This window comes from Paramisgurnus dabryanus, chromosome 11, assembly GCF_030506205.2.
Source record: "Paramisgurnus dabryanus chromosome 11, PD_genome_1.1, whole genome shotgun sequence".
Taxonomy (NCBI): Eukaryota; Metazoa; Chordata; class Actinopteri; order Cypriniformes; family Cobitidae; genus Paramisgurnus; species Paramisgurnus dabryanus.
The window spans coordinates 26,626,537-26,651,856 of NC_133347.1; the positions used below are offsets into that span (position 1 = coordinate 26,626,537).

Consider the following 25,320-nt stretch of genomic DNA (forward strand, 5'->3'; position numbering starts at 1 on the left):
ACAAATGCGTTTTTATTATTGTAACAACACTGTACTTAATTTAATTTAGTGTAATTTAATGTGGGGGGTGTAAATCTCGACTGTAACGTCACAGTCTGTGTTATGCTGCGTACACACAAAGCGCGAAGCATCGTATTCCTCGCTCTAGATTACTCACAGGTTTTTATTTTATTTTCGCTTAAGTTAGATTTTTTCAACATGCGCGAAGATGCTTTTGAGGCGAACAACGCGCGTTTTCGCGCCGCCCAGTTTCCGTCATTTGCATGTATTTGCGTCTTTGCATTGACTTTGTATGTAATCTATTCACGCAAATCGTTGAATACGCGTTTGGTGAGTACGACCCATTATGTTGAGATTGGCCTGTTTTCCAGCAGTCTTTTGCATGCACGTGGTTTACATAATAAGGAGAAAAAAATCGTGTTTGAGGCTCACAATGTGTCATTACTATGTACACAACTCTTATTATTCATCTATGCCTAGGTAAATACAGTTTTACACTCCATGGCACCTTTAATGCAGTTGGGTACATTATCCCAAAAGTTCCCAAGGATTTGTAACGTAAAGTCGCCCTTTTAGTGACTTAATTTCCATGCTATGCTCAGTTCTGGTTGTGGAAACGATGGGAGATTGCCTCTCCTTCATATCGTCATCAAGATTCACATTTGTTAGGGGACGATCACACCAAACACGTTTAAAATGCCTGTAAACCCAAGGTGTGGCGTGGGCTTTTTATATTGCTTGGCAAACACAGAGGCAGCTGTCCTGTCAATTAAATAGTGAAGCGTGAGCGCTCTTTTGCTGTTTACTGTCTTGCTAGCAAAAACTTTAAAAATAGGGCGCTTGCTATGACCTTGATCATGGGTGACACAGGAGACAGCGAGTGACTGCAGTCTCCGGTGGTTCCAAACAACTGTTAACTTCTGTCACCACAACGGAAGGCCCACCTCTCCCCTCATTCGATTGGACAATGAAAAAAAAATGTGCAGAACGTCGGGTGCTTTTCCGCTCCTTCAAAACAAGACAATCGGCGCTGATAAACAGCGTGCATTATGCTCACTGCCCATAGAAAACCATTCAAAATGGCACCTGCTACTGCCATAAATGTGTTCTGTGTGATCGGCCCCTTATTGTGAAAACTAATAGTAAACTATAGTGGTGAAAATCCTACATACTGTGGCTTTATTAATAAGAAAAAGTTAACAGATCATTGGGAAAAACAAGCACTGTGACAAATAGCAGGCCTTATTAATTACTTTATTAATATGATACTGACTCTTGTTAGCACAATAAATGTAAAAATATTAAGAACCATTCTGAAAGAGCAAGCTAACAACATCAGTTTTACACATGAAACCTTAAAGAAGGAAACACTAAATCATAAATTAACATAAAAAAAGAAAACCAACTATTGCGATTGACAGTATTTGGAGATGATTTCTAAGATTTAATTTAACATGTGCAGTTTAATAAGCAGCAATCAGTTCATACCTCCACAAAGCTCATCATTCAGTGCTGTTTAAAGTCATGAGTAAAAAAATGGCGTCTCCAAAACCATCAAAAACCCAAAAATGAATGTCCTCTGCCGTCCAAACGCACGCATGCGAAGGTCACTTCTCTCACATCAGAATTTATCTGGTGTACTTCACGACAGTCGTCTGACGTCAAGCGCTGGTGTTTTAACACTGGATTAAGGTAAGGTCACATCAGCCAAGCCAATCCAGGTCTTCATCACTTTCATCCCCGAATAAAGGAGCAGGAGGGGGCTGTCCTTTTAAACTCTGAGAATCGCACAAAAGCGAACAAATGATTACACCTATAAAGTAAATTCACTTTGGCCATCGTTGCACCAAATGGTGGTTATCGGTCCAGCCTTAGGCACTACACCACCCATCCCAATAAATGTTTAAATAAAAAGTATAATGGGGAATTTGTTTGATTTGAGGTTATTTGGGTCTTTACGATTAAAGAAGTTAGTCATTAATAAGGTTAATTTGTGTAAGGTAGTGATTCAAACATTGAAAAGGGTGAATGTAGAGTTTGTGTGTGTGAACCGTGCTCACCAGCTCCTCCTCCTCTTCATCAGCAGGCGCAGCAGCTTTGGGTTGGGGAGGGGCGGGGCTCTGGAAAAATGGTTTCTCACCATTTTCCTCTTGTACCCTCCCAGGTGAACTGAGAGAATGGCAGGATGAGCACAGATGGGACGAAACGAGGAAACAAGACGGTAATTGAGCAAATAGAAAGGCATGCAGGACAGGTTATAGAAGGGATGTGCTCACATGACAGAGATTACGGGTGGTGTTAGTTGATCCATTTACATTTTTTATGTACACTGTTATTTAATGAAGTGAAGGCCTCTTAGGTTTATTTTTGGATTAACCAACACATAAAATCATGTTTTTGTTAAGGGGAAAAAAGTGCAATAAGTGCAACACAAAAAAAATGACACAATCATTGGTGTCCTTGTGCAAAAGGTCTAATTTGTGCTATCCAACAGCTTTTCGGAACATCTGACTGACTCCAACAAATTTTAATCTCTTTTCACACACGAAAAAATTGGGTCATTATTTATGTACTTCCCCTAAAGTCATTTCACACAGTCACACAGTTAAAGCACCTTAACATAATAATGATTTCAAACTTACCTGGAAAGCTGTGCAGATGTATTAGTAGAGTCATCTTGTGGAGCGTTAGGGGGTGGAGGTGGTGGATTTTTAGGAGGTCCGCATGGTGACGTTTCTGGTTCAACTAAAGGCTCATCAATTACCTTTACTTCCTGTGTAGTAGTGATGTCATCGGGTGGTTCTGCGGTCACTTCCTGTTCGGATGGGATGTCATTTTCAGTGTGTTCCTCGTGTGTAGCATTTTCAATGTCCGACTCTGACACGGTCTGATCTGACAAGTTCCCTTCTGTGCTAACATTAACCTTCACTTCCTTCTCTTCCACAACTTCCTCTGGACCTTCTTCCTTGACAACTTCCTGTTCACTCTTGTCTTCTCCTTCGATTTCTTTCGTTTCTTCTTCTGTTGCCTTTTCCTCAGGTTGCGGCTGTAAATCTTCATCCTGTCCTGCAGAATCTCGGCTCTTTTCCTCTTCCTCATTGCTGCCGTTTATATGCACCTTCTGCTCAGGCTGAGCCTCAATCTCTCCAGGCTGAGCCTCAATCTCCTCCTCCATCTCCTTATCTTCTTCTTTATCACTGTGTTCAGATGAAGATCTCTCATTGCCAGAAAGGAGCTGCAGTGTGACATTCTGTGATTTAAAAAAGAAAAATAAATGCACGTTAAATATGTGTTTAATATAAATATGAGCATTATTATGTGTGATATGGAGGCAGACCTTGATAGTGTTGACCAGCACTCTGAGTACAACACTTCCTGTGTAGGTTTCATTCAGATCAAATTCACTTCTCAGAGACTGGAAAACACCGTTCATCACTCGCTTCACCTGTAAAAAAAGTTAATAAATTCAGGAACATGGATAGTTGCAATCCTGGATGATTTAGCCCTCTTTTAGTTTGAGGCTGCTCAAAATACACCCTTAAAATGTTTTCTTTTTTGGGGTCGGCAAGTAAGTTTGGCATCGGGCCCAAAAAGAAACAGTTAGCCACTAGATGGCGGGCCACTGCATGGTCAAAGGATAATTTAACAAAATGAATACATAAAAAATTGGCGTTATTGTTTGATTTGCAGCTTATTGCATGGTTTAAACAAGACTATTGTTTTTACATAAACTACCTGCTCCAACATAATGGTCATATTAAAACATTTCTGTTCTATCTAGATTGACAAATTGTGGAACAAAAGATTATGCGTGTCATTGAATAAATAAAACAACCAATCACAGGTGCGAAGACACCAGTCAATGTCCTGTCCCAAAGTCTCAAAAGTCATCTTAATTGAGCGAGCACGTGTTGTCCAGTTTGCAAGAGCATAGAGAGAGCAGAGTGAGCTCTCATCCCAGCCCTTGCTTGCATGACTGCATTTGTGCGCTCGCAGAGGTGCGCTTTCCGCACGTGAATACCGCTCTACGTGCACACAAGGACACTTTTTCAAGAACCAATCGCTATAAACATAATCTGGCTGTGGCCGTGGGCCAGATATTATTGGTGGTGGGCCACCAAAAACAAAAATTAAGTTGAGAGAATTGCATGAGAATTTTTTTTTTAAATCATTGAGATTGATGAGGATTACTAATACATTTCATATTGATAATAGATTTCCATACTAAAAAGTATCTTATAAAAATGTGCTATTATTAAAGGGACACTCCACTATTTTTGAAAATATGCTAATTTTCCAGCTTCCCTAAAGTTAAACATTTGATTTTTACAGTTTTGAAATCCATTCAGCTGATCTCCGGGTCTGGCGCTAGCACTTTTAGCATAGCTTACATAATCCATTAAATCTGATTAGATCATTAGCATCACGCTCAAAAATAACTAAAGAGTTTCAATATTTTTCCTATTTAAAACATGAATCTTCTGTAGTTACATCGTGTACTAAGACGACAGAAAATAAAAAGTTGTAATTTTCTAGGCCGATATGGCTAGGAACTATACACTTATTCTGGCATAAAATCAAGGCCTTTGCTGCCGTAACATGGCTGCAGGAGGCGCAATAATATTACGCATCGCCTGAAAATAGTCCCCTTGGTAACTTTCAACAGAATGTCCTTTTAAATGTGCCAATTATTTTTATGCTTTTTATGAATGTAATATGTCATAAGGGTCAATCATCTTATTAAATATTTAAGCATTCTATTGATGTATGGTTTATGATACAATATTTGGCCGAGATACAACTACTTGAAAATCTGAGGGTGCAAACAATTAAAATATTGAAAAATCGCCTTTAAAGTTGTCCAAATGAAGTCCTTAGCAACACATATTACTAAACGGTAAAAAATACTTTGCTGCCTTAAAAAATTTTGTTGAATCAACTCGGATTTACAAGTCATTTCAACTTTATATTATTTATCTTGACTAGAGAGGAGTTGTTATAATTACAGGTGAGTTGTTATAACTTATAAAATTAAGTTGGCTTTTCTGAACTATATTTTATAAGATGTGACAACGGTAACATGACAAAAAATTTTAAGGCAGCAAAGTATTTTTTTACAGTGTAATATTTACGGTAGTAAATGTACAAACTATCTTCATGAACATGATCTTTACTTAATATCCTAATCATTTTTGGCATAAAAAAAGGTTTATAATTTTGAAGGTTGTTAAAACTTGGCACCAAACTCGCAAAATGGCTAGCCCAATCCTGTCGGGCTACCAAAATCTATCTCTGCCCTGCTCGTCGGGCTATCTTGGAGAGGAAATAATATTTTAATGTTTTTGCTTTGTCTCAGATTTAGTTAGGTCTTTATATTGCATGTATTTCGGCGTCCTCTTGTCAGTCATTATCCTCACGTAATAAGTGAAACTGTCAGGAAATGAAGTGAAAGCATAAATAAACCCATCCTTTAATGTGCACGTCTGATATGCACGCGACCCTCTGCATGCGACCCTCTGCATGCGCTTCTCCCGGCTTCGCTCTTCACGAGCACCTGCTTGCTTTGTGCTCAGCAAAAAAGGGCGAACTCCCATTTAATATAATAGCGTCATTTCATTTTTACCTCATAGACTAACATTGCTTTAGCGGTTACTTTTTCTTTCTTCAGTTAGTAACTTAAATATGTGAGAAGGAAAATATGTTTGAGTGATTTCCGATCGATTTGACACGTCTAGGCTATTGAGAGTATATGATTTTACAAGCTGATAGGTGACTAAACAGCAGTGGTAAGATTTGTTTACCTAAAGGGAATTAAATTTTTATTCCTTTTTAATAAATATCTGCTTTAAGTCTTCTATATTGTATTAAAGTCACTGGTTGTTTATATATTTGATAAAATACCATGTTATCTAAATACAATGTGTGATGTGTTGGGGTATTTTATTATATTTAATTAAATTAAAAATAACCTGTTATAATACATTCATATAATATTTCAGTAATATAATAATTCAATTATTCTAAAATTAGGGGAACGTAAAATAACCTAAAAATAACATTAGGGGAATGTTTATTTTCTTAAAGAAAACATTCCTGGCTAATCAAAAACCCTGGAAAATATGGGAATGTTTTGGGAACCAAATTGTTAGCTGGGGATGGGCAGGAATAGTTGGCTTACATGGAAATCCAGGATTTATCAATATTCTACATTAAACAGTGTATTTTTTTATTCGGGCTACTTATATTTATTTCGGGCTACCAAAAATTAAAGAGTGTCTGCCCAAAGTTCTACCAGGGATTTTAAAATATTGCGAGCCCTGAAACTGTATTCAAAGCACAATAAAATATTTATTTTAAAAACTGTAATACCCAATTTTATTAAAGGAATATATCTACAATATAGCAGAGTCATGGATGCATAAAATGTAGTGTACTGTGCAGCTGTAGGATCTCCAGAATCTCACCTCTTCTGTTGTGTCCATCTGCGGTTGTCGCCCTGCCAGTTTACTTTCAAGTTGAGAAACTCGAGCCTCACCCTGCTGCCTCAGAAACGCTGCTCTCTGTTCTAATGCAGAACACTGAAACACATACAAAAACACAATAGACTTTCACCCTGTATGTTTGACATAGGAATGAAACACACTTAAAATAAAACATGTGAACAGGAGCTATTATCAGACCTTACAACAAACCTGCATCGTTACGCAGTTACTATTTGCTATGCCAAAAAATAACCAAATGTAACCAAGGTCACTCAACCAATTAAGCTGTTGTCTAACTGCAGTTCACCCACACAGTAATGAAGGAAATGCATAGACTGAATTGTTTTGGATTGAAGTGTAGTTGCTAAACAAAACCAAGAACAAAAATTGAATAATGGCCCAAACTGATGTAAAAAAAACATTTGAAGTTTAAAAATAAAAATTAAGCATCACCTTCTCTCTCAAGGCCTGTAACTCTTCTCCCTGGTCCTGATGCTGCTCTGATTCACGTGACTGTTTGAGTGTGTTAAACTATAAACAGCAGATGAAGAAGAGTGTTAGTTATGTTGGTTTAAGGACAGTCAGCAAACAAATAAAATACAGATAGAAATAATGACATTTGAAATAATACAATTTTCCGGACAGGGTTTATCTTAGTCACAGACAATTTATTTTTACGTACGTTACTTTGAAAACTTCAAAAAGAGTTAATGGGGTCCCATCGGAGACGGCAACTTCATGCATTCTGACTAACATTGTTTAAAGGACCGTTCACATTATAACGATAACTATAATGTTACCTGTACCGATAACTATATTAGCGTCCACATCACCAAACAATAACGATACATTTATGCAAATTCGCTGACGCGCACGACACTAGCGCAAATCACTTGCCTTTAATATTACATATTTCTGGTTAAAGCTTTTGCAATTGTTTACATGTCCCTTAATATGTAAATAAGCTGTTCCTGTTGCATTTACACAGCGGGTAACCAGCAGATGTCCTCAACACGCTGCGTTTCGCATCAACTCTAAAGCTTGAATCTAATTAATTTGTGTAATCTCTTACCTTTTGGCGTAGTTAATGTGCATCAGTGCTGGAAACCTGAGGTAATTTTATGTTATAAACCTGTTTTATTTTATAGCAATGAGCTTCAATGTCATTTCTAAGTGCGCGTGCACTTGAAGTTCAAATAGATTTGATTGGCTGTTAATAATGGTTTATCGTTCATCAAGTGAGAAAAAAAATCACTTAGAAAGAAAGTGATCCCAACGATATCGTTCATTGTATCTTTATCGTTATAGTTGTGGAGTAAACTCCACTTTTCTCTTTAGTATAAAACTATATTTTTTAATGTGAACGGCCCTTAAGAGTTGGATTCCTCATGCTAAACGTAGGATGTCAAAAAGCAGTTTGACGTATGACGGAGTATTTCTGTGCCGAATGCACTTTGCCACGAGTTCGTACAAGTTTCGAGAAGCTTTTTTCAAACATGAAAAATTAATGTGTTACAATCTTGCTTTATTTCTTTTATGGGCAATTTTAGTACAGGAAGTACAGTGGAAGTCCTTATATGGGCACTTCACCCGGCATAGGGCACCAACACACCAACCAAGAGCTGACACGAAATCATGTCATCAAAAAAGTGTGTTGCTGTTTTTGAGAGAAATTTAATCTTGTTCAGCTTCCCAATGAACCCGGCATTATGAAAACAATAGATGTAGCTTGTTTATCCAAAATATTAGCGTAGTTGTGCATGTGTGTTTGTTTTTAAGCTGGATTTTGTTAAAGTGGAGCGGTCCTAACCGAGTCAGAAGAGGCCGTCCCAATACTTTTGTCTATATAGTGTACATCTGGATGTTTAGTGAGTTCATAAGGGTGTGTTATTGCTGAGGGTGTGTGAATATTTGTGTGTACCTTTTCCTGTAGCTGTGTAAGTTTGATCTGCAGTGTGTCTCTGTGCTCTGTCAGTTCAGTTATTTCTCTTCTCTGCTGTTCACGTGCTGTTGCCAGAGTCTGATCACACTTCATCTGCCACTCCTGCTCCAGCTCGGCCTGCATCTGAGCCATCTAAACAGACATGAAAACACAACACACACAGACAGTTGAAACAATATAGATGTGCAGGATACAAAAACTATTTGTAGTGACATGTATTGAGAAATAAGATGTCCAAAGGAAGTCCTTAGCAACATATTACTAATAATAAATACATTATTGATATATTTACAATAAATGTAGAAATTATCTTCATATCTTGACCCATACAATGTTGGCTAATGCTTCAAATATACCCGACTGGTTTTGTGGTAAAGGGTCACAAATATTACACCAACAATCGTCCTGTTGGTTACCAGTAATCTGCATTACACTTACCTGTTCAGCTGCAGCGTGGTCAGTACAGGTTCTGGCTTTACGTAGTTGGTTCCTGAGGTTGTCCATCTCATGCTGGCTCACCCTCCTCACCTCTTCTAGTTCTTCATCACAGCGCTGTCTCTCGGCCTGCCACTTTCTCTTCCTATCAGATAGAGTCTAAAAGGAATGTAAAACAAATGCAGATGACTAAATGACGGCTGAGGTCATACGGTCTCTCCCATACAGACAGAAGTGCGCCCTCACTCTCTCTAAACTGTCCTTCTCTGTCTTCATGTCCTGTAGCTCTTCTTCCAAACCGTTGAGTTTGAGCTCGCTTTCTTTCCGTTTCTGCTTCTCCGTCTTGTATTGGGTTTGCACTCTTTCTGCTGTTTCTTTAAGCTCTGAAACACACAGAGATATACCATGCTTCCAACCAGCCATCATGTGACAATTTTACACTGTTAAATAACCTTCCTGTCTTTACTGAAAGCAAAAATGGTACATGAAGAAAAAACCTACAGTGAATCGGAGGCTTAATCTGAAAACCTGTGAACAATGTGTTAATCCGCAATTTGACCACAATGGACAGTTGTTTAATATATGTATTAGCATTTAAATAAAGCCACGTTAACGCTTTCTGTTTTAAATAAAACAACGCCTCTCCTTCTTCTTCTGCATTGGATAATTCCTCTCCTGGGGGCTCATGGGATAGTTAAGTTTTCATCGAATAAAGTAGTAGGTCGTCAGGGTATTTTTCGGCTACTGTTTTTTCGAATAATATAAATTGTGACATACTACTCGCCTGATGCTTTTCGCCTACTTTATAGTATGGAAGTAGGCAGTTTCGGACACAGCAATTGTTTTGCGACCTTTAGTTATACTAATCTTGATGTCAGTGGGCTTTAAAGTCCCCGTAAACCGGAAGTTGCAATCGACTTCTCTGTTGTGACGTATTTCGGAATATCACATGAGGAAAACTGTAGGCGTGGCTTGTGTTTTTCACTGTGCTTTAATTGGATATAGAAAAGCAGGCTTTTCATTCAGAAATGGACTGGCAGCAGACTGACATTGGAGGGGGAGGAGTTAACGGATGCTCCCGCCCAAGCTGCCTAACTGACGTCATCAAATAATGTTCGCCAAAATAGGGCGGAAGTACATTTTCTAATTTTTATTGAAGTTTGTGCGGGCACATGAATTTAAAAAAATAAATAACTTGCACATATAAATTGTTTGTGGGCTGCATAACGATTAATCGCAACTAATCGTTTGCAGAATAAAAGTTTTTCTTTACATCATTTATGTGTGTCTCTACCATAGACTGTAAAAAAAGATGGACGACGCGACGTCGCCTCCCACCATTGTAATGAATTGAAGCCAAAAATATCCGACCACGGTCGCCGCCATGTTACGTAAAAACGTCAGTTTGGAGCCAAGGCATGCGCAGAAGGAATCGTCCGTGGAGCCAGAGGCGCCCACGCGACCAATTCAACCACGCCAATCATAACGACACGCCCCGTTTCTATTGCATCAAATTACTAGCTAAAATTAAACTTACCACAATAATGAAGACTTGAACATATACCAGCGTGATAAAAACTACTTGAAAGGACCAAAACCATCTATCGGAAACTTTTACTGGAAGTGTAAATTATTTTTTTATTTAGAGCAGAGTCCCATTCGTTTGAATGGAGAGGGGGGAGTTTATGACTTGTACTGCAGCCAGCCACCAGGGGGCGATCAAAGAGCCAGAGGCTTCACTTTTCAAGGCTTATGAGGCACACCCGGTCTGTACTGTGTTTAATAATTATGTATATATAAATACACACACATGCATATATAATTTTAAGAAAAATAATTGATGTATATAATAAGTATTAATATTTATAAATAATATAGACTACAACCCCAATTCAGAAAAAGTTGGGACACTGTAGAAATTGTGAGTAAAAAAGGAATGGAATAATTTACAAATATCATAAATTTATTTAATGAATAAATAAATATTTTATTCACAATAGAATATAGATAACATATCAAATGTTGAAAGTGAGACATTTTGAAATGTCATGCCAAATCTTGGCTCATTTTGGATTTCATGAGAGCTACACATTCCAAAAAAGTTGGGACAGGTAGCAAAAAGAGCCTGGAAAAGTTAAAGTTTGGACACTCACAATTTCTGTCCAAAAGTGTCCAAACTTTTTTCTGATTTAGGGTTGTATATAAAAATGCATATACATGTAAATATTTCTTAAATATATATATGGAACGCTTTTGCGGACAATATTAAAAAGGAATTGCAAATGATATTTGCAATTGCGTTTCCTATTTGTGGGTGTAAAAACTGTGACTTAATTCAAACACAATTATTCAAAACTGTTTGCATTTCCGTTTACGCGAACGTACAATATATGCTGCAATTTAACTGAGGTAATATATAATTTATGTATAAAAATGTTTCCGCATTATCATTTTAGCTTTTCTTGTGCTCCCCCTTGTGGCCGTTTAAGCGCAGTGAAGCGTGGTCAACTGTGAGTGACGTTGCTTCCAAATACAAACACGCCCTATAATATAACCTCACCCCCAACACTGTGATAGACAAATTAAAGTACAGGCATTGGAAACGCAAATGCAAAGAGGATTGCGATTTCATTTGAGTTTTGGCAAGATCCGTACGCGATGCTAGAGGAAGTGAAATAGCAAATGATGAATTGCAATTGAGATTGAAATATGGCAGGGTAATAACTCGAAAGACATTGGAAATTCAATTGGAAATGGACTTTGATTTTACATTTGATATTTGGCATATATTTTACATTTACTTAAACGGAAATGCAAACAGTTTGCATATGCGTTTGAATTAAGTCACAGTTTTTAAGTCACACATGCGTGTGTGTGTGTTTATATTTACATTACATCATTATTAAACACAATACAGAGACTATATGATGTAAACAAAAACTTTTATTCTTGCAAACGAATAGTTGCGATTAATTGTTAAGCAGCCCTAATTGTTTATAATAAACAAGGCAATATTACATAAAAAAATATGAAGTGCTGCTCACCCTGTAGCTGTGCCTCTAGAGCTGTGATCTGTGTACTGTGTTGCTGGCTGTCCTGCAGGGCTGAATTCAGTTTGGTCTGCAGTACCGCAGCCTTTTGCTGTTGGGAACTCAACTCCAGCTGCAGCTCGGACACACGTGCCGTGGATGAAGCCAACTCCTCGCTTAACCGCACCTTCCGGAGAGAGAGAGAGAGAGAGAGACAAAGAGTCTATGATAAATCTAATTTACAGCTGCTTAGGTGATGTTAAAACAGGATTTCTCAGATGAAATGAAGATGGGACTGGAATGAAAAGATGGAGAAGAGTAAATGCGGTGGTGGATATAAAGCCGAGTACCCCTGCTTTGAGCTGGATGCTTATTGGTTAGGGAGTGTGCCCTGTTAAAAGGAGAAGTAAGGGTGTACTCACTTTATACTTAACTGGACCGTACCAGAGTATGATTGTCCCCTGCACAGATCAATGGCGTATAAAGCATTTAGGCAACACTAGAGTCATTGGAGTGCAGACCGCTCTATCTATAAATGCTTTAAAATCTATCTTGCGGTTATTTACTTATTCATTTAGCTGACGCTTTTATCCAAAGCGACTTACAATTGCTGTATATGTCAGAGGTCACACGCCTCTGAAGCAACTAGGGGTTAAGTGTCTTGCTTCTCAGGGACACAATGGTGTATCACAGTGGATTCGAACCCGGGTCTCTCACACCAAAGGCGAGTGTCTTATCCACAACGCCATCAAGACCCATATTTATCGTGAGAAAACTGATTGGTCCGTGCAGCATGATGTCAACCACACCTCCGTTACCTGGGGTCGTTTAGGATGCGGTGACACACAGCTGTATGCTTTTGTGATGCACATATCAGAGTGTTTTACAGAAACAGCTGAAGTTTCGCATTCGGACCGCGTGCCCCGCCCCTGAATCAAGTGATCCGTACCCGAGGCCACCTCTGCAAAGCGTACCCGGGTGCGATCACACTAGCCAAACGAACCACGCTTTGGGGTCAAACGTACTCAAGTACAGTACAGTTCACATAATGTGAGTACAACCTGAATCACAGAGAAATGGGAAGATGATAAACTGAATTAAATGAAAGTGTGAAGACTACAAAAAACTGAATGAGGCAGGACGGCACGTTCGCTCACCTGATCCCAGCCTGATTCCTGTGGCAGTGCATGCTGGGAAACGAGAGCAATCACTACTTAGGGCTCTCAGCCAATCAGAATTAAAATGAATAAATCAGAGAAGAGACATCTGTGAAATCCAGGCTAAAGTCTTATAATCGAATAAAAATTTTGTCTCATTGATTTGACTTTAATTTCATCTTTGATATGAAGGTTATATTTCACAGAATGTTCTCGTAAAAAACTAAAATGACTTTAGCTTGGTTTTCATAGGCATGGCTTAACAGGAAATAAAGTGTTAACAGTAAAGAGATTTTAGGAGTATCAACATCAGTAGCCTTTCATGTTCAAGGATATTATTAATCAAGATAAAAAAAAATTACATCTCATTCAATGACAAAAAACAACAACAACAAAAAAATGACTTCAAAGTGTTTGTAAAATGTTAAAAGATATTTGATTGAATAATGTGAAACATTTTAGAGTGAGATGAAAAATATTTGTGCTGTATCATATAACAAAATAAAACAAAATGGGAGTATGAGAGTATCACAAACATGAAACTCAATAGGCTTTATGCCCAGCTGCACTACTTCCTGAACTTCAGCCAGCTCCTTGTTTCCTGTCTGCCATTATTGGACAAACTGATTAATCCAGGTGTGCCTGACCTCAGTAGTCACAACAACAATAATCAGACACACCTGGATTAATCAGTTTGTCCAATAATGGCAGACAAGAAACAAGGACCTGGCTGAAGTTCAGAAAGTAGTGCAGCTGGGCATAAAGCCTATTGGAATTAAGGGATTGATAGACAGCAAATCAGCGTTCTAGCTGTAATAACAAGATCATTGCTGGTGTGATCTTACTGTACCTTGTCTTGTTCTGCCTGCAGTATTCTGGCCTGAGTTTGTTCACTGCTGTTTTTCAATGTGTCATTTCTCTGCTCCATCAACAGGTTACTCTGCTCCATGTACCTGTGCATCCATAACACAAAGTGCAATGAAATTATATAGCCATTGGATGTCTCACATTGCCTGAATAAGCCTCACAACTTATTGTATCAGTGTGCCAACTACTATTTCATACAAAGGAGTTTAGACCTTAATGATTATCTTGGTTTTGTTTCGGCTATGAAGAATCATTCAAGTATTGATGTGAAAAGACTGCATGACTATTTTTCTGCAAAACCTTAGGAATATTATAAGTACTCCTCAGTTAACATAATAAAATAATAAAAATAAACACATGTCATGACCCCTTTAAACTTATAAAAATAGTGTAATGTTGTCTAACAAAGATTTATTTTATTATTTTGAATATTCCCTTAAAGGGATAGTTCACACCAAAATAAAAATTCTATCATAATTTACTTTTCTTTATTCTGTTGAACACAAAACTAGATATTTTGATAAATGATGCAATGATGAGTTTCTTTATTCTCTAAAATACAAAAGAAGATATTTTGATAAATGATGTTACCACACATTTGACAGCACCCATTACTCTTTTAAGGTAGGAAAAATACTGTACATTTCAAAACTTTATATTTTTTTTAAAAGTCAATGGGTGCCATCAAATGTGTGGTTACATCATTTAACAAAATATCTTCTTTTGTATTGTGGAAAAAATAAAAACAAACTCATACAGGTTAGGAACAACATGAGTAAATACATGATGACAGGATTTTCATTTTGGGATGAACTATCCATTTGAGGAAAGACTAAAGACACACAAAAATTTACAAAATAGCCAATATGATGTGACATTAAATTTACGAGATTCTGACCTTTGGTTCTGATTGATGAGCTCGCCTATCTTGCGGTTCTGCTCCTCAATGCGTGAACTTTTCTCAAACACCTCTTTCTTCAGACACTCGTTCTCCTGAACAAATTACAGATTAATATATTAAGTTCAGAAAACTCTGAATGAAGGTATGATCGACCAATCAATGCTCACCTGCTGTTTAACTGCCAATTACCTGTATGATTCTCTGAATGTTATGCATAATCATGGCTGTTTCCATGGATACGTTAGAGAAACCCAATGAAATGCCACCTTGCTTATGTATGTCATCAATCTGAGAAGTGCAACAAAAGGAATGAGAATTACAAAGGTAGTGTATGTGAAAATGTAGCTAGTACCTACTACGAAGTATATACTATTAATTATATACCAACCTTAGAGGACAACTGGTCCAGTTTGTCTCCAACTTTCCCAACGGCCAATCGGATTTCAGTGTTGTGTTGTCGCGCCTCGGTCATTAAGAAAGATGTAACATCACTAGTTCCTAGTAGAAAGAAAATGTACAATTCAATTTTAACTACAATAATATAAATATGCAGTGACCATTTGAGTAAATTGTGTACCTTGATATGGTACAGTGTGTGTCGGGTACATCTGGCTGACGGGCTGCAAAGAGGAAGTCACAATCAAATGCCTATGAAATAAACTGATATATTTATCTGAAAGATATTCCCCCCCTTCAATGTAACTCAGCTGTATTTTATAAACCATAAATCTAAAAACTTGACAAACGTGTAAAAGTATTAGCACACCTTTCTTCTACCAGCTTCATGATTTTAGGTATCATTCATGCCTGTAGCACAAAAGTGCTCGAAGTTTGATATTAAGGACTGGTGCTTTGTTGAAGTCACAAATCAAGTATAAGCAATATGAACTGCAGACAACACTAATATGTTTGTTAATGTAATTATTGAAAGTTAATAGAAAGGTTTACCAGTCACTGATATAAAGTTAGGATGTAGTGACAGGGAATCGCCCACCTGAAAGGCATGGACTGTTCCGGGCATCATGGGCTGTGGATTGGCTGTTGCCATGGTAAAGGGCAAAAGGGCCGAGCCTGAAATTGAGAATGTATGTAATAAATAAATGTATACACTGTGCTCCTATACATACAACCTGTATAATTGTCAAGCATTATTAGAAATCAATGTTGGTGTATGCGTTACCATGCACTGAAAGCGGGGAGGAAGAGGAGATGTGTACAGGCTGTGGCGATGCCGCACTGCTTCGATCCTTCGGTCTGGACAGACTCGGATCCTATTGCAATAACAAACACCAAATGTAAAGAAATATCTGAACATTGTCAAACACAAGAGTTTAATCTCAAGGAAACGCACGTATTGATAAAATGTATCCTGTAGCTTGAATGCACTGTAAGTCACTTTGGATTAAAGGGATAGTTTGGCCAAAAATGATATTAAACCCATGATTTACTCACCCCCAAGCTGTCCGAGTTGCATATGTCCATCGTTTTTCAGACAAACACATTTTCGGATATTTTAGAAAATGTTTTAGATCTTTCAGTTGATTAAATGTAATGTTACGGGGTCCACGACCTTCAAGTCCAAAAAAAGTGCGTCCATCCTTCACAAAATAAATCCAAACGGCTCCAGGATGATAAACAAAGGTCTTCTGAGGGTAATCCCCGCGGTGTTGTTGTAGAAATATCCATATTTAAAACATTATTAACGTAAATAAATACCTTCCGGTAGCGCCGCCATCTTAGTCGCGTCCGCATTCAGGATGAGAGCTTACGCAGCATACGGAGGGCTACTCTGCTGCTGCTCTGTGCCCCCGCCCTCCGAATTTGTCATACGTCACTAAGAAAAGTGCGTACACTACGCTAATACTCTCTCCTGAATACAGAGGAGTCTAAGATGGCGGCGCTACGGGAAGGTATTTATTTACGTTAATAAAGTTTTAAATATGGATATTTCTACAACAACACCGCACGGATTACCCTCAGAAGACCTTTGTTTATCATCCTGGAGCTGTTTGGATTTATTTTGTGAAGGCTGGACGCACTTTTTTTGGACTTGAAGGTCGTGGACTATGGATGGACCCCGTAACATTACATTTAATCAACTGAAAGATCTAAAACATTTTCTAAAATATCCGAAAATGTGTTTGTCTGAAAAACGATGGACATATGCAACTCGGACAGCTTGGGGGTGAGTAAATCATGGGTTTAATATCATTTTTGGCCGAACTATCCTTTTAAAGTGTGTATCGAATGCAGAAATGTAAATGTCAGTGTAAAGTGATGTGACTATGTGGCAAGGCACCGCTCAGGACGCAATAGTATGCAAAAGTTCTTACCTCAAGTTCTGAGTCACTCGAGTCAGGATGTGAGACTGAGTTGGTGATGAAAGGCAACATTGGTTGACCCATTTTGGCCATGCGTGAAATCAGCTTAGCTTTAGAGGCATCAGGATTCTGAAGACATTGAAAAACACACTCTTTGTTTACTGTATCTACACTTTTACTTCAATGGGGAAAAGGATCAAATGGATCAAAAAATGCATTCTGAGTTAAAGTGAGTTTTACCCAAAATAAACAACATTATTTTATTTTATTTTACTAAAACATTAGAGCCATCCTACTGTATGTGTTATGACTTTCAGTCAAACTTTCAGTCGAGATTTATATTAAATAATATCCTGACTCTTTTTAGCTTTGTAATAGCATAGTGCCTCATTTTTAAAACTCCAAAAAGTGCAGCAGTTCATCAAATCCACATAGTTATTAAATGTCTTCAGAGGTGATGCAACATTTCAAACTTTATAAAATGTCAAACTTTAGAAATGTACACATTTTCACGTAAGAGTTGAGGTCAGACTGGGACCCATCGGTTCACCTCAGAAGACATTTAATTAATGTATAAATTAGTTTCTGAAAGATGTATGTGTATTTAGATACTTTATGAATGGGGCACTATCCAATGCCATTATAAAGCTGAAAAGAGGCAGACATATAATTTAATATAACTGTGATAGTGCGTTCACACCAGAAACGAATAAAGCGAATAAATCGCGCTATTCACGCGTAGTTGGACCCAGGATGAGTGATTCACCTCTATGAGGTGTCAGAAAATATTTTGATAAAAAAAGTAAATGCAAAGTAAGAGTATCAAAATAAGAAGCATACAGTTACAAACATCTCTTCATGTACTATTTTGCACATGATTTCAAATGACATCATACAAACCAATTTTGTTGTTTTTTTCCACATTTAGGGGGAACATTTTCATTACCGCAACATGTCCATGACTGGATTTAAGTTCTTTGACAATGAAATATTTATAATTAAAAAATCTAAAAAATAAAAAGCTTCAGTGCATGTTATACTATAAACATTTACAGTAAAGAAACATGTGGTATTTGGTGATCATTGGTAAATGAAGAGACAATAATAAGGAATATAAATGTGTCCAAGACCAATTTTCTCATTCTCTGCAACAATTTTCAATCATTGTTTACGCCTCAAGGAACTAACATTTTCAAAAAAAAAAGGACATAATTGACTATGACACTCAAGATGTCTACCATGTAAGCAGTTCTTATTTTTTCTCTTCAGATAAAAGTTGAAATTTTGTTTGTCATAGTACCTAGACAACTTTTTAGTTCTCATTATCTAAACATGAGTTTGTAAATGCATATATTTAATGTAATATCAAGTTGCAGTAATGATCATTTTTGATAATTATAATCTAAAAAAATGTAATAATTCTATAGGAAATATTTTTAAATCCTCTAAAAATAACGGTTATAGTAAGTTCAGACCTTACTCTTATATGTGCAAAAAAATTGGCTTCAAGGGCTTTATAAAAAACACCTTGACTGTGTCCGTGAACGCACCATGACTGTGTTTGGCTGAGAGGGGTGAATTATTCCTTTAAGCAATGCATCCAACTAACACTACAAACTATAAAAAAAGAATAAAACGTACACTCAGCTGTTCATTTAGAGAGTTGGATTTTGCACGAAGAGGCGGTTCACTGTCAACAAAAAGGAAACATATCAAACAGGCAACCTGAAACAAATGCTAAGGTGAATGAACATACAACCCTAAAATCGACCACATGCTTATATCGCTCACCTAGGCTTGCTGGTTGGTGTTGCGGTGCTACAGGTAAGTGGCTGGTTGAGCTCTGAGCTCCCCAAACTCTCGACACTGGGTGCTGGAGAGGGCGCCGCTGAATCTCTTAAACTTCCGTCTTTAGCCAACTTAACCTGCAGATGCATAAAAAAATCATTTAGGAAGAAAATTGATGATACCTACTCACTTCCATAGTATTTGTTTTTCCTACTATGGACGTCAACAGGTACTGTCATCTGTGTGGTGGTTCCCATCATTTATAAAAATATCTTTTTTTGTGTGTTCAACAGAATAAACAACTCACACATGTGGTTTAAAACAACATAAGGGTAAATAAATTACAGTATGTTCATTTCTGGGTGAACTATCACTTAAATGTGCAATGATTTAGGAGGCATTTGTCTCACAGGCTCTGTATTTTATATAGTAAACCAATTGGGATACAATGCACGACAGAAATTTATATGAACATATTTATGTGCAGATCAGGTGTGACAATGACATACCCGACGGATTTCTGTTTCAAAAACCAGCGTGCTGTCTGGTGGGACACGGTTGGGAATGCCCTGTGACCCGTACGCAAGGCTGGGTGGAATCACCATGAACCTCCGTCCGCCTTTACGCATGTTTAGCATCCCCTCCTCCCACCCCTGAAAAAAGAGACGGGGACAGCAAGAATATGAGAGAGAGAGAGCTTTAGACTACTGTACTGGTAATGATGATAACCACTGAGCACATTAAATCTAGCCCAGCTCACTCACCTTTATGACCTTACCAGCCCCAAGTTTCAGTCTCAGCAGCTTGTCTTTATTTAGATTAGAGTCAAACATCTAAAACAGTAGAGAAACAACAAAATATTAACAGATATAGCTGTCTTACATGACACAAGATATTCTTATGCATGCAAACAGAGTCAACAAATACTTTGCATCTGAAATGACCGCATATCAGTTACCCATTATTCACCCCTCGCCCCTGGCAGATGTGCCCCCACAAATAAACCATAAAACTTATATCTTTACCGGTCCGATGGTTTGGTTTTGTAGTAGCCAGCCAGTGTAGGCAACTTCTAAAGAGTCTCCATTCTCCACAGCTTGCCCATCACCAAGCAGAAGATCCTGGATCAAGACCGTGTCTAATGAACCCATACAGTTCACTTTTGCAAGACAAACCTAAAACAATAAAAAAAACTTAATTTAGTACCAGCGTAAACTGCTACGAAATCTTTTCAAAGAAATTAGAAACCACAAACCTCTTTACAAAAGTCTGTGGCAGCTTTCTCCGATTCAAACATCACCGACCAATTCTGTCTCTGATCATCATAAAATGTGCAGTAGTTACTGGGCTGGACCTGAATGTGAGAAGAAACAGAGATACAATTGTAAACGTGTCTATCCAACAGCCCTGGAGAGTTTCGCTCCAAACCACAAACACAATCTCACTGGTGTCTGAAAATACTCAACATTACAAGTGCACTTACAGTATTCAGTCCCACGATGCACTGCAACAACGAGTTTACAACCAAAGTACACTCAACGGTGCTAGAAAATTTTCATCCACTACGAGGAAAGTGCTGAATTAATTCCTGCACCTCGGCAAAAGATGACATCCGTAGCACTTCTTGACTTAGTGTAGTACAGTAGGGATTTGTGAATGTGTGAATACAGAATGGGGAAATTTCAGACACAGCCTCTGTACAGATGTGTTTGATAAAAGGGCTGGAGCTAAACTCTGCAGGACAGGACCAGAGTCTAATAGCTTAGCTTTATCTCGCTTTTATAAAGTAGTAATTAATGAAGGACAGTGACTTACAGTGAGGATGAAGCCAGGGTGGATTCTGGCTGCCGTCACCTGCTTCTGTTGACTGACATACAGCAGAATCTTGTACTAAAGAAGAAACATATGTGTGTTATAAACATGATTTAAGTGTTACTAAGTTTTAGACCCATGTAAATAAACCCAAAAACGTAAGAATATGACGCAATAATGAATAGAAGTATTTATATGTTGCTATAAAAGAATACAAAACATTCTGCACGTCAGTAAATCAGTGAACTATTTTATCTACATAATAAACCAATTGAACAAACTGAATGAAACACTAAAACTAATTGAACTTTTTAACGCTGAATAGGGATGGGTATTTTTCGGACTGGTAAGTAATTGGATTGGTACCAGACTATCGATAAGCTTCAGGACAAACGATACTGTTAACGTTGCTTACGTTGTTTTTTCTCGTATTTGGTGTTAATATAGGGAATTATTAGAAGCTGCTGCTTATCATTTTGCTTCCCTGAATGATGTCATCATGTGGTCAACGTTTGTTTGATGTGCGCAAGATATCCAAAAGTCCTCCCAGCCATGCCTAAGCTATGGGCGCTGAACTATGCTGGTGTCATTTATCAAACACAGTCTAACCATGGCAAGAATCCACAGTGTAACACTTTTGTTTTTACCCCCATTTTTCATGAGCTGAACTCAAAGATCCAAGACTTTTTCTATGTACACAAAAGGTCCATTTCTCTCAAATATTTTTCACAAATCCATCTAAATCTGTGTAAGTGAGCATTTTGCTCATTTGCCGAGATAATCCATCCACCTCCCAGGTGTGACATATAAAGATGCTGATTAGACAGCATGATTATTGCACAGGTGGGCCTTAGGCTCTTAAGCCCGGGATACACTGCAGGATTTTTGCACTCCTATAAAATCATTACCTTATCACACTGTGCGACATGGATCATTTAAACTTGGTTATGACAAGGATGTAGACTGTACGATGATGACACGGAGGCTTTGATGACTGCGTCGGCATGCGCTAGTGGTTAACAAATACCAGTACGCAGGTTGTAGAAGCAAACAGACTATGCGTTGATCATTCTAAATTTCTGACACTGTCTTAAACATCTCTCACTGTACGACATAGGACCACCGATGAAAAGCCACAATCACAAAAACCGTGATGATTGTTTCATGATGGCAATCTTTCGTCTGGGAAAGCAAAAATCTTTCAGTGTATCCCGGACTTTAGAGGTATTTGTAAAATTCTGTGAAGTTTAAAAGTAATAAAATAACTTTTTACATCATGTCTTTTCGCTTTAAATTATAGAAAGTAGTATCGACAGCAGTATTGATAAAACCGAAATTGATCAGGTGTATCCATAAAATGTAAACGATACCCATCCCGAATGCACAAAACAGCTTCCTTGTAATTTCTTACTGGAAAAGCTGTGACGTTTAAAAACAACTGCTCCCTTCACACCAAAGATATTGGACACAATAACAAGAATGATCAAAACAACGTACTGCTATCACTATGAATAGAGGACAATGCAATCACCCCCCAAAACGCCAATATGGCAGTAAAAGTCCTGGCTTACAGTTAAAAGAATCATTCATCAATCAATGAAGACTGATGATTCGATTAGGGGATGGGTCCTGTACAGACAGAGTCACGTGAGGTGCATGCGCTGAGTTAGCATAACATAGACATTTAAAATATGTTTAGGCTCAACACATGGCAATGACATGTAGCATACTTAAAAATAGATGGCAGTTTAAAGTGATGTGCTTTATAAACAAAACTTATGGTATGGTTGAACTGTTGGTCGGTAATATGTTGTTTAATTGTGATTGTAGCATGTGACTGTAGAGATATCTGTATTTACCCATTTAAGAAGACAGGACTTTAGTCATGCATAACAGAAAAAAGTGCTCAGAGGCATTGCAAACGTAGCCCTAAAGGGTCTTTTGTGTCCCACTTCGATGTTAACTGTCTATTTAAAGAAATATATCACATGACATATTCTAACCTCTTTAGTTGTATGATTTCCAAGGACTGCAGCTCCAATCTTCCCTTGTTTCACATATTGTCCATTAACACTGCACAGAAGAAAACATCTCTGTATTTTCCGATTCATTCCTGACATCATAGCTCAGATGCAAAAGCCGCTGAGTAGTACTGCGGATGTATAATATTTTATACCATATTCCTTGCACTTAATAAATTAAAAGGTATGAGGTAAATTAAATAAACAGTGTTTTTTAGACTTACTATCTGTATGAATGCACGGGAGTAGCAAAGAGAACAGCAGGAGAGCTGGAAGGGGGACTTGGCTTTTGGGTTGGAGGTCCTTGAAAAACAACAACAAAGATTAATAAGGTTTGAACAGTAAGGTTTTTGTGCCAGTTTCAAACCTCTGTCTGAACCAAAGAATTAAAGGGATAGTTCATTAAAATATCTTTCTTTGTGTTCATCAAAACAAAGCAAAATGTATACAGGTTTGTAACCACATGAAACTGCGTAAAAGATAAGATTTTCATTTTTGGGTGAACTATCACTTTAAGAAACGCCCTTCTTGCAGAGGTTTCTCCAGTCCTACCTGAGTTCGGTTTGGGCTGTTTGGGTGCCGTGTACTGGAACGACTCATTGCCCTTGGTTGCTGCCTGGTCCAGTCCAAAAAGAGAAGCTAACTTTGCCCTGAAATCACAAAAAAAATGAGTTAGACAATCTCCCACCACCTAATTCACTCATCTTTACTGCATTGTGAGACCATGCGAGTCAGAACAGAGCTCCATTGTCAATTCCAAAAATAGCAGCTGACCACATTTTGACAAGTTTTTTACTAAACATTGAAAACAACAGAAATAACACAACTGTGTGTAACAGGCACACACCAAACTGACCCATGGATCTCTTTCCATCTGTATTCATCGTCCTGCATTACTGCCCCGCTTAGCCGGACCTCCGACCGGCTCTGTGTATCCTGATCTGTTGCCTCCAGCAAAACTATGCAAGGATGACCAATGATTCACTCCACAATGTGGGTGTGTAAACTTCACGCCAATAAATATCCACTTCCAGGTACTTGCAAACAGTTTGGTCTGGTCTATGGGTCTAAGAGCGTATAGCCACACAGCGCTAAAGCTGTGTTCCTCGTGACTGAGGCCTTGTGCATGCTGTATGCTTTCATCTGACACTTTAACCACCAGCATGTGAACAGCATTAACATACTACAGTAACTCTCTACAATTCTTGCCAACGGCTTTAGTTCATAAACCACACAAAATCAGACTTGAGCTCTAAATTACATAATACTTCTTTCATATTCCGCCTATTCCTAATATTTCATATTCCTATTCTAAACACCAATCGTCCTTAATGTATAAACTTAGAGTAGATTTAATTTTAATACCTTAGATGACACCTGAGAGTACTTAGACCCCTAAAATGTGTTTATTTCATAGAGACTAAATGTATTCAAAGATGGATACTAGTACATATATACTTTTCAAGCATAGAATTTAAAAACATATTTTGTTTAATATTTTGTTATTTGATGCAATGGCATTATATATTTTAAGTGTGGGTTAAGTATTTAAATTTTTTTGGCAACTGCATGTTCTGCTTTTCATTTTGTCATTTAGGGAAGTTCTCTTTTAGGGCTGTGAGATTTACAATGAAAACAGTTCAGTATGGTGATTTTAGTGGACTGAATGACAACACCCAAATCAAAAGTCTTTAGTCGGACTGTTAAAAGATCAGAAATAATATATTTTAGGAAGTCATGCAATGCAGAAACAAATAACGTAAAATTAAAGGGTTAAAATGTAAACAACGCCATGTTTTAACACAACAAGTTATTCGATTACAAAAACAAGTAAATCTGTCATTTTGAGAAAGGCTGCATTACATTTGACATATCAATGTCTATTATTGGGAAACGAGTGACGTGTACACCTCTTGCACAATTTTGCACCATAATCTATTTCTGTTCTAATTGCCGCTCCATTTACATTATATCGGCGTTGTAGATGTATAAAAAAAATCGATAAGGAGAAAGTCTGATGACTTTTGCACGCGTTAAATGTGTGCCTTTGTCCGTGCAGGAGCTCACCCTCCACTGGGAGACAAGAAATCTCCGTCCTCATCGTCCGCTGCAAACATGTCCCTTGATCTACACACCACTTGGATTCACTTTGAATAAAAATAAATAAATACCAGCCCTCGGTGAACAAATATTAACATTTAATACTTCTCTCCGGTCGCTTCCTGTTTCTGCTGGTGTCAGCTGACCGGCCACCTGATCACATGCTCCTACGTCACCGAGCACGTCTGCACTTCGTGTTTGAAAACTCATGACAAATATATAAAAAATAAGCCCACAACAAATATTTTAATGTTTCGTTAATATTTTTGTCATTTATCAATGTATTTTATTTAATGCTTAACATTTATTAATGTATAATATTATAATTATCTTATTTTTTATTTTTATCTTGCCAAATTTATATGAATGCCATACACAAATAATTACCATGTTTTATGGCTATATAACAAATACTAAAATAATCATATAAATTATTTTATTTTTTGCTTGTATAAAGTGAAAGCA

General features: G+C 37.6%; 1 protein-coding gene across 3 annotated transcripts; it reads right to left on the reverse strand.

The window, feature by feature from the left end:
• Window positions 1-1,240: 1,240 nt before the first annotated feature.
• Window positions 1,241-25,019, reverse strand: fkbp15b (FKBP prolyl isomerase family member 15b). Of its 3 annotated transcripts, XM_065247640.2 has the most exons (30): window positions 24,823-25,019; window positions 23,308-23,405; window positions 22,980-23,058; window positions 22,738-22,807; window positions 20,738-20,812; window positions 20,178-20,276; window positions 19,948-20,097; window positions 19,687-19,755; window positions 19,432-19,575; window positions 18,926-19,059; window positions 18,776-18,824; window positions 17,147-17,263; window positions 15,994-16,084; window positions 15,808-15,884; window positions 15,391-15,433; window positions 15,202-15,311; window positions 15,003-15,101; window positions 14,811-14,905; window positions 13,896-13,998; window positions 13,046-13,078; window positions 11,904-12,075; window positions 9,106-9,242; window positions 8,863-9,018; window positions 8,404-8,556; window positions 6,936-7,013; window positions 6,465-6,578; window positions 3,338-3,445; window positions 2,643-3,250; window positions 2,061-2,169; window positions 1,241-1,778 (listed from the first exon to the last, which is right to left on the reverse strand). In XM_065247640.2, the coding sequence occupies exons 1-30, from the start codon at window positions 24,870-24,872 to the stop codon at window positions 1,704-1,706; spliced, it is 3,495 nt and encodes a 1,164-aa protein (XP_065103712.1). In that variant the 5' UTR covers window positions 24,873-25,019; the 3' UTR covers window positions 1,241-1,703. The 3 variants fall into 3 exon arrangements, with proteins under 3 accessions (XP_065103712.1, XP_065103713.1, XP_065103714.1); XM_065247641.2 differs by lacking the exon at window positions 13,046-13,078; XM_065247642.2 differs by lacking the exon at window positions 2,061-2,169.
• Window positions 25,020-25,320: the final 301 nt, after the last annotated feature.

Coding starts and splice junctions, on each gene's coding strand:
- fkbp15b (XM_065247640.2), bottom strand. CDS start 24,872: ATGTTTGCAGCGGACGATGAGGACGGAGATTTCTTGTCTCCCAGTGGA. Junction 20,277..20,737: donor ACCCTGGCTTCATCCTCACT/GTAAGTCACTGT, acceptor TCTCACATTCAG/GTCCAGCCCAGTAACTACTG. Junction 9,019..9,105: donor AGAAGGACAGTTTAGAGAGA/GTGAGGGCGCAC, acceptor CATTCCTTTTAG/ACTCTATCTGATAGGAAGAG.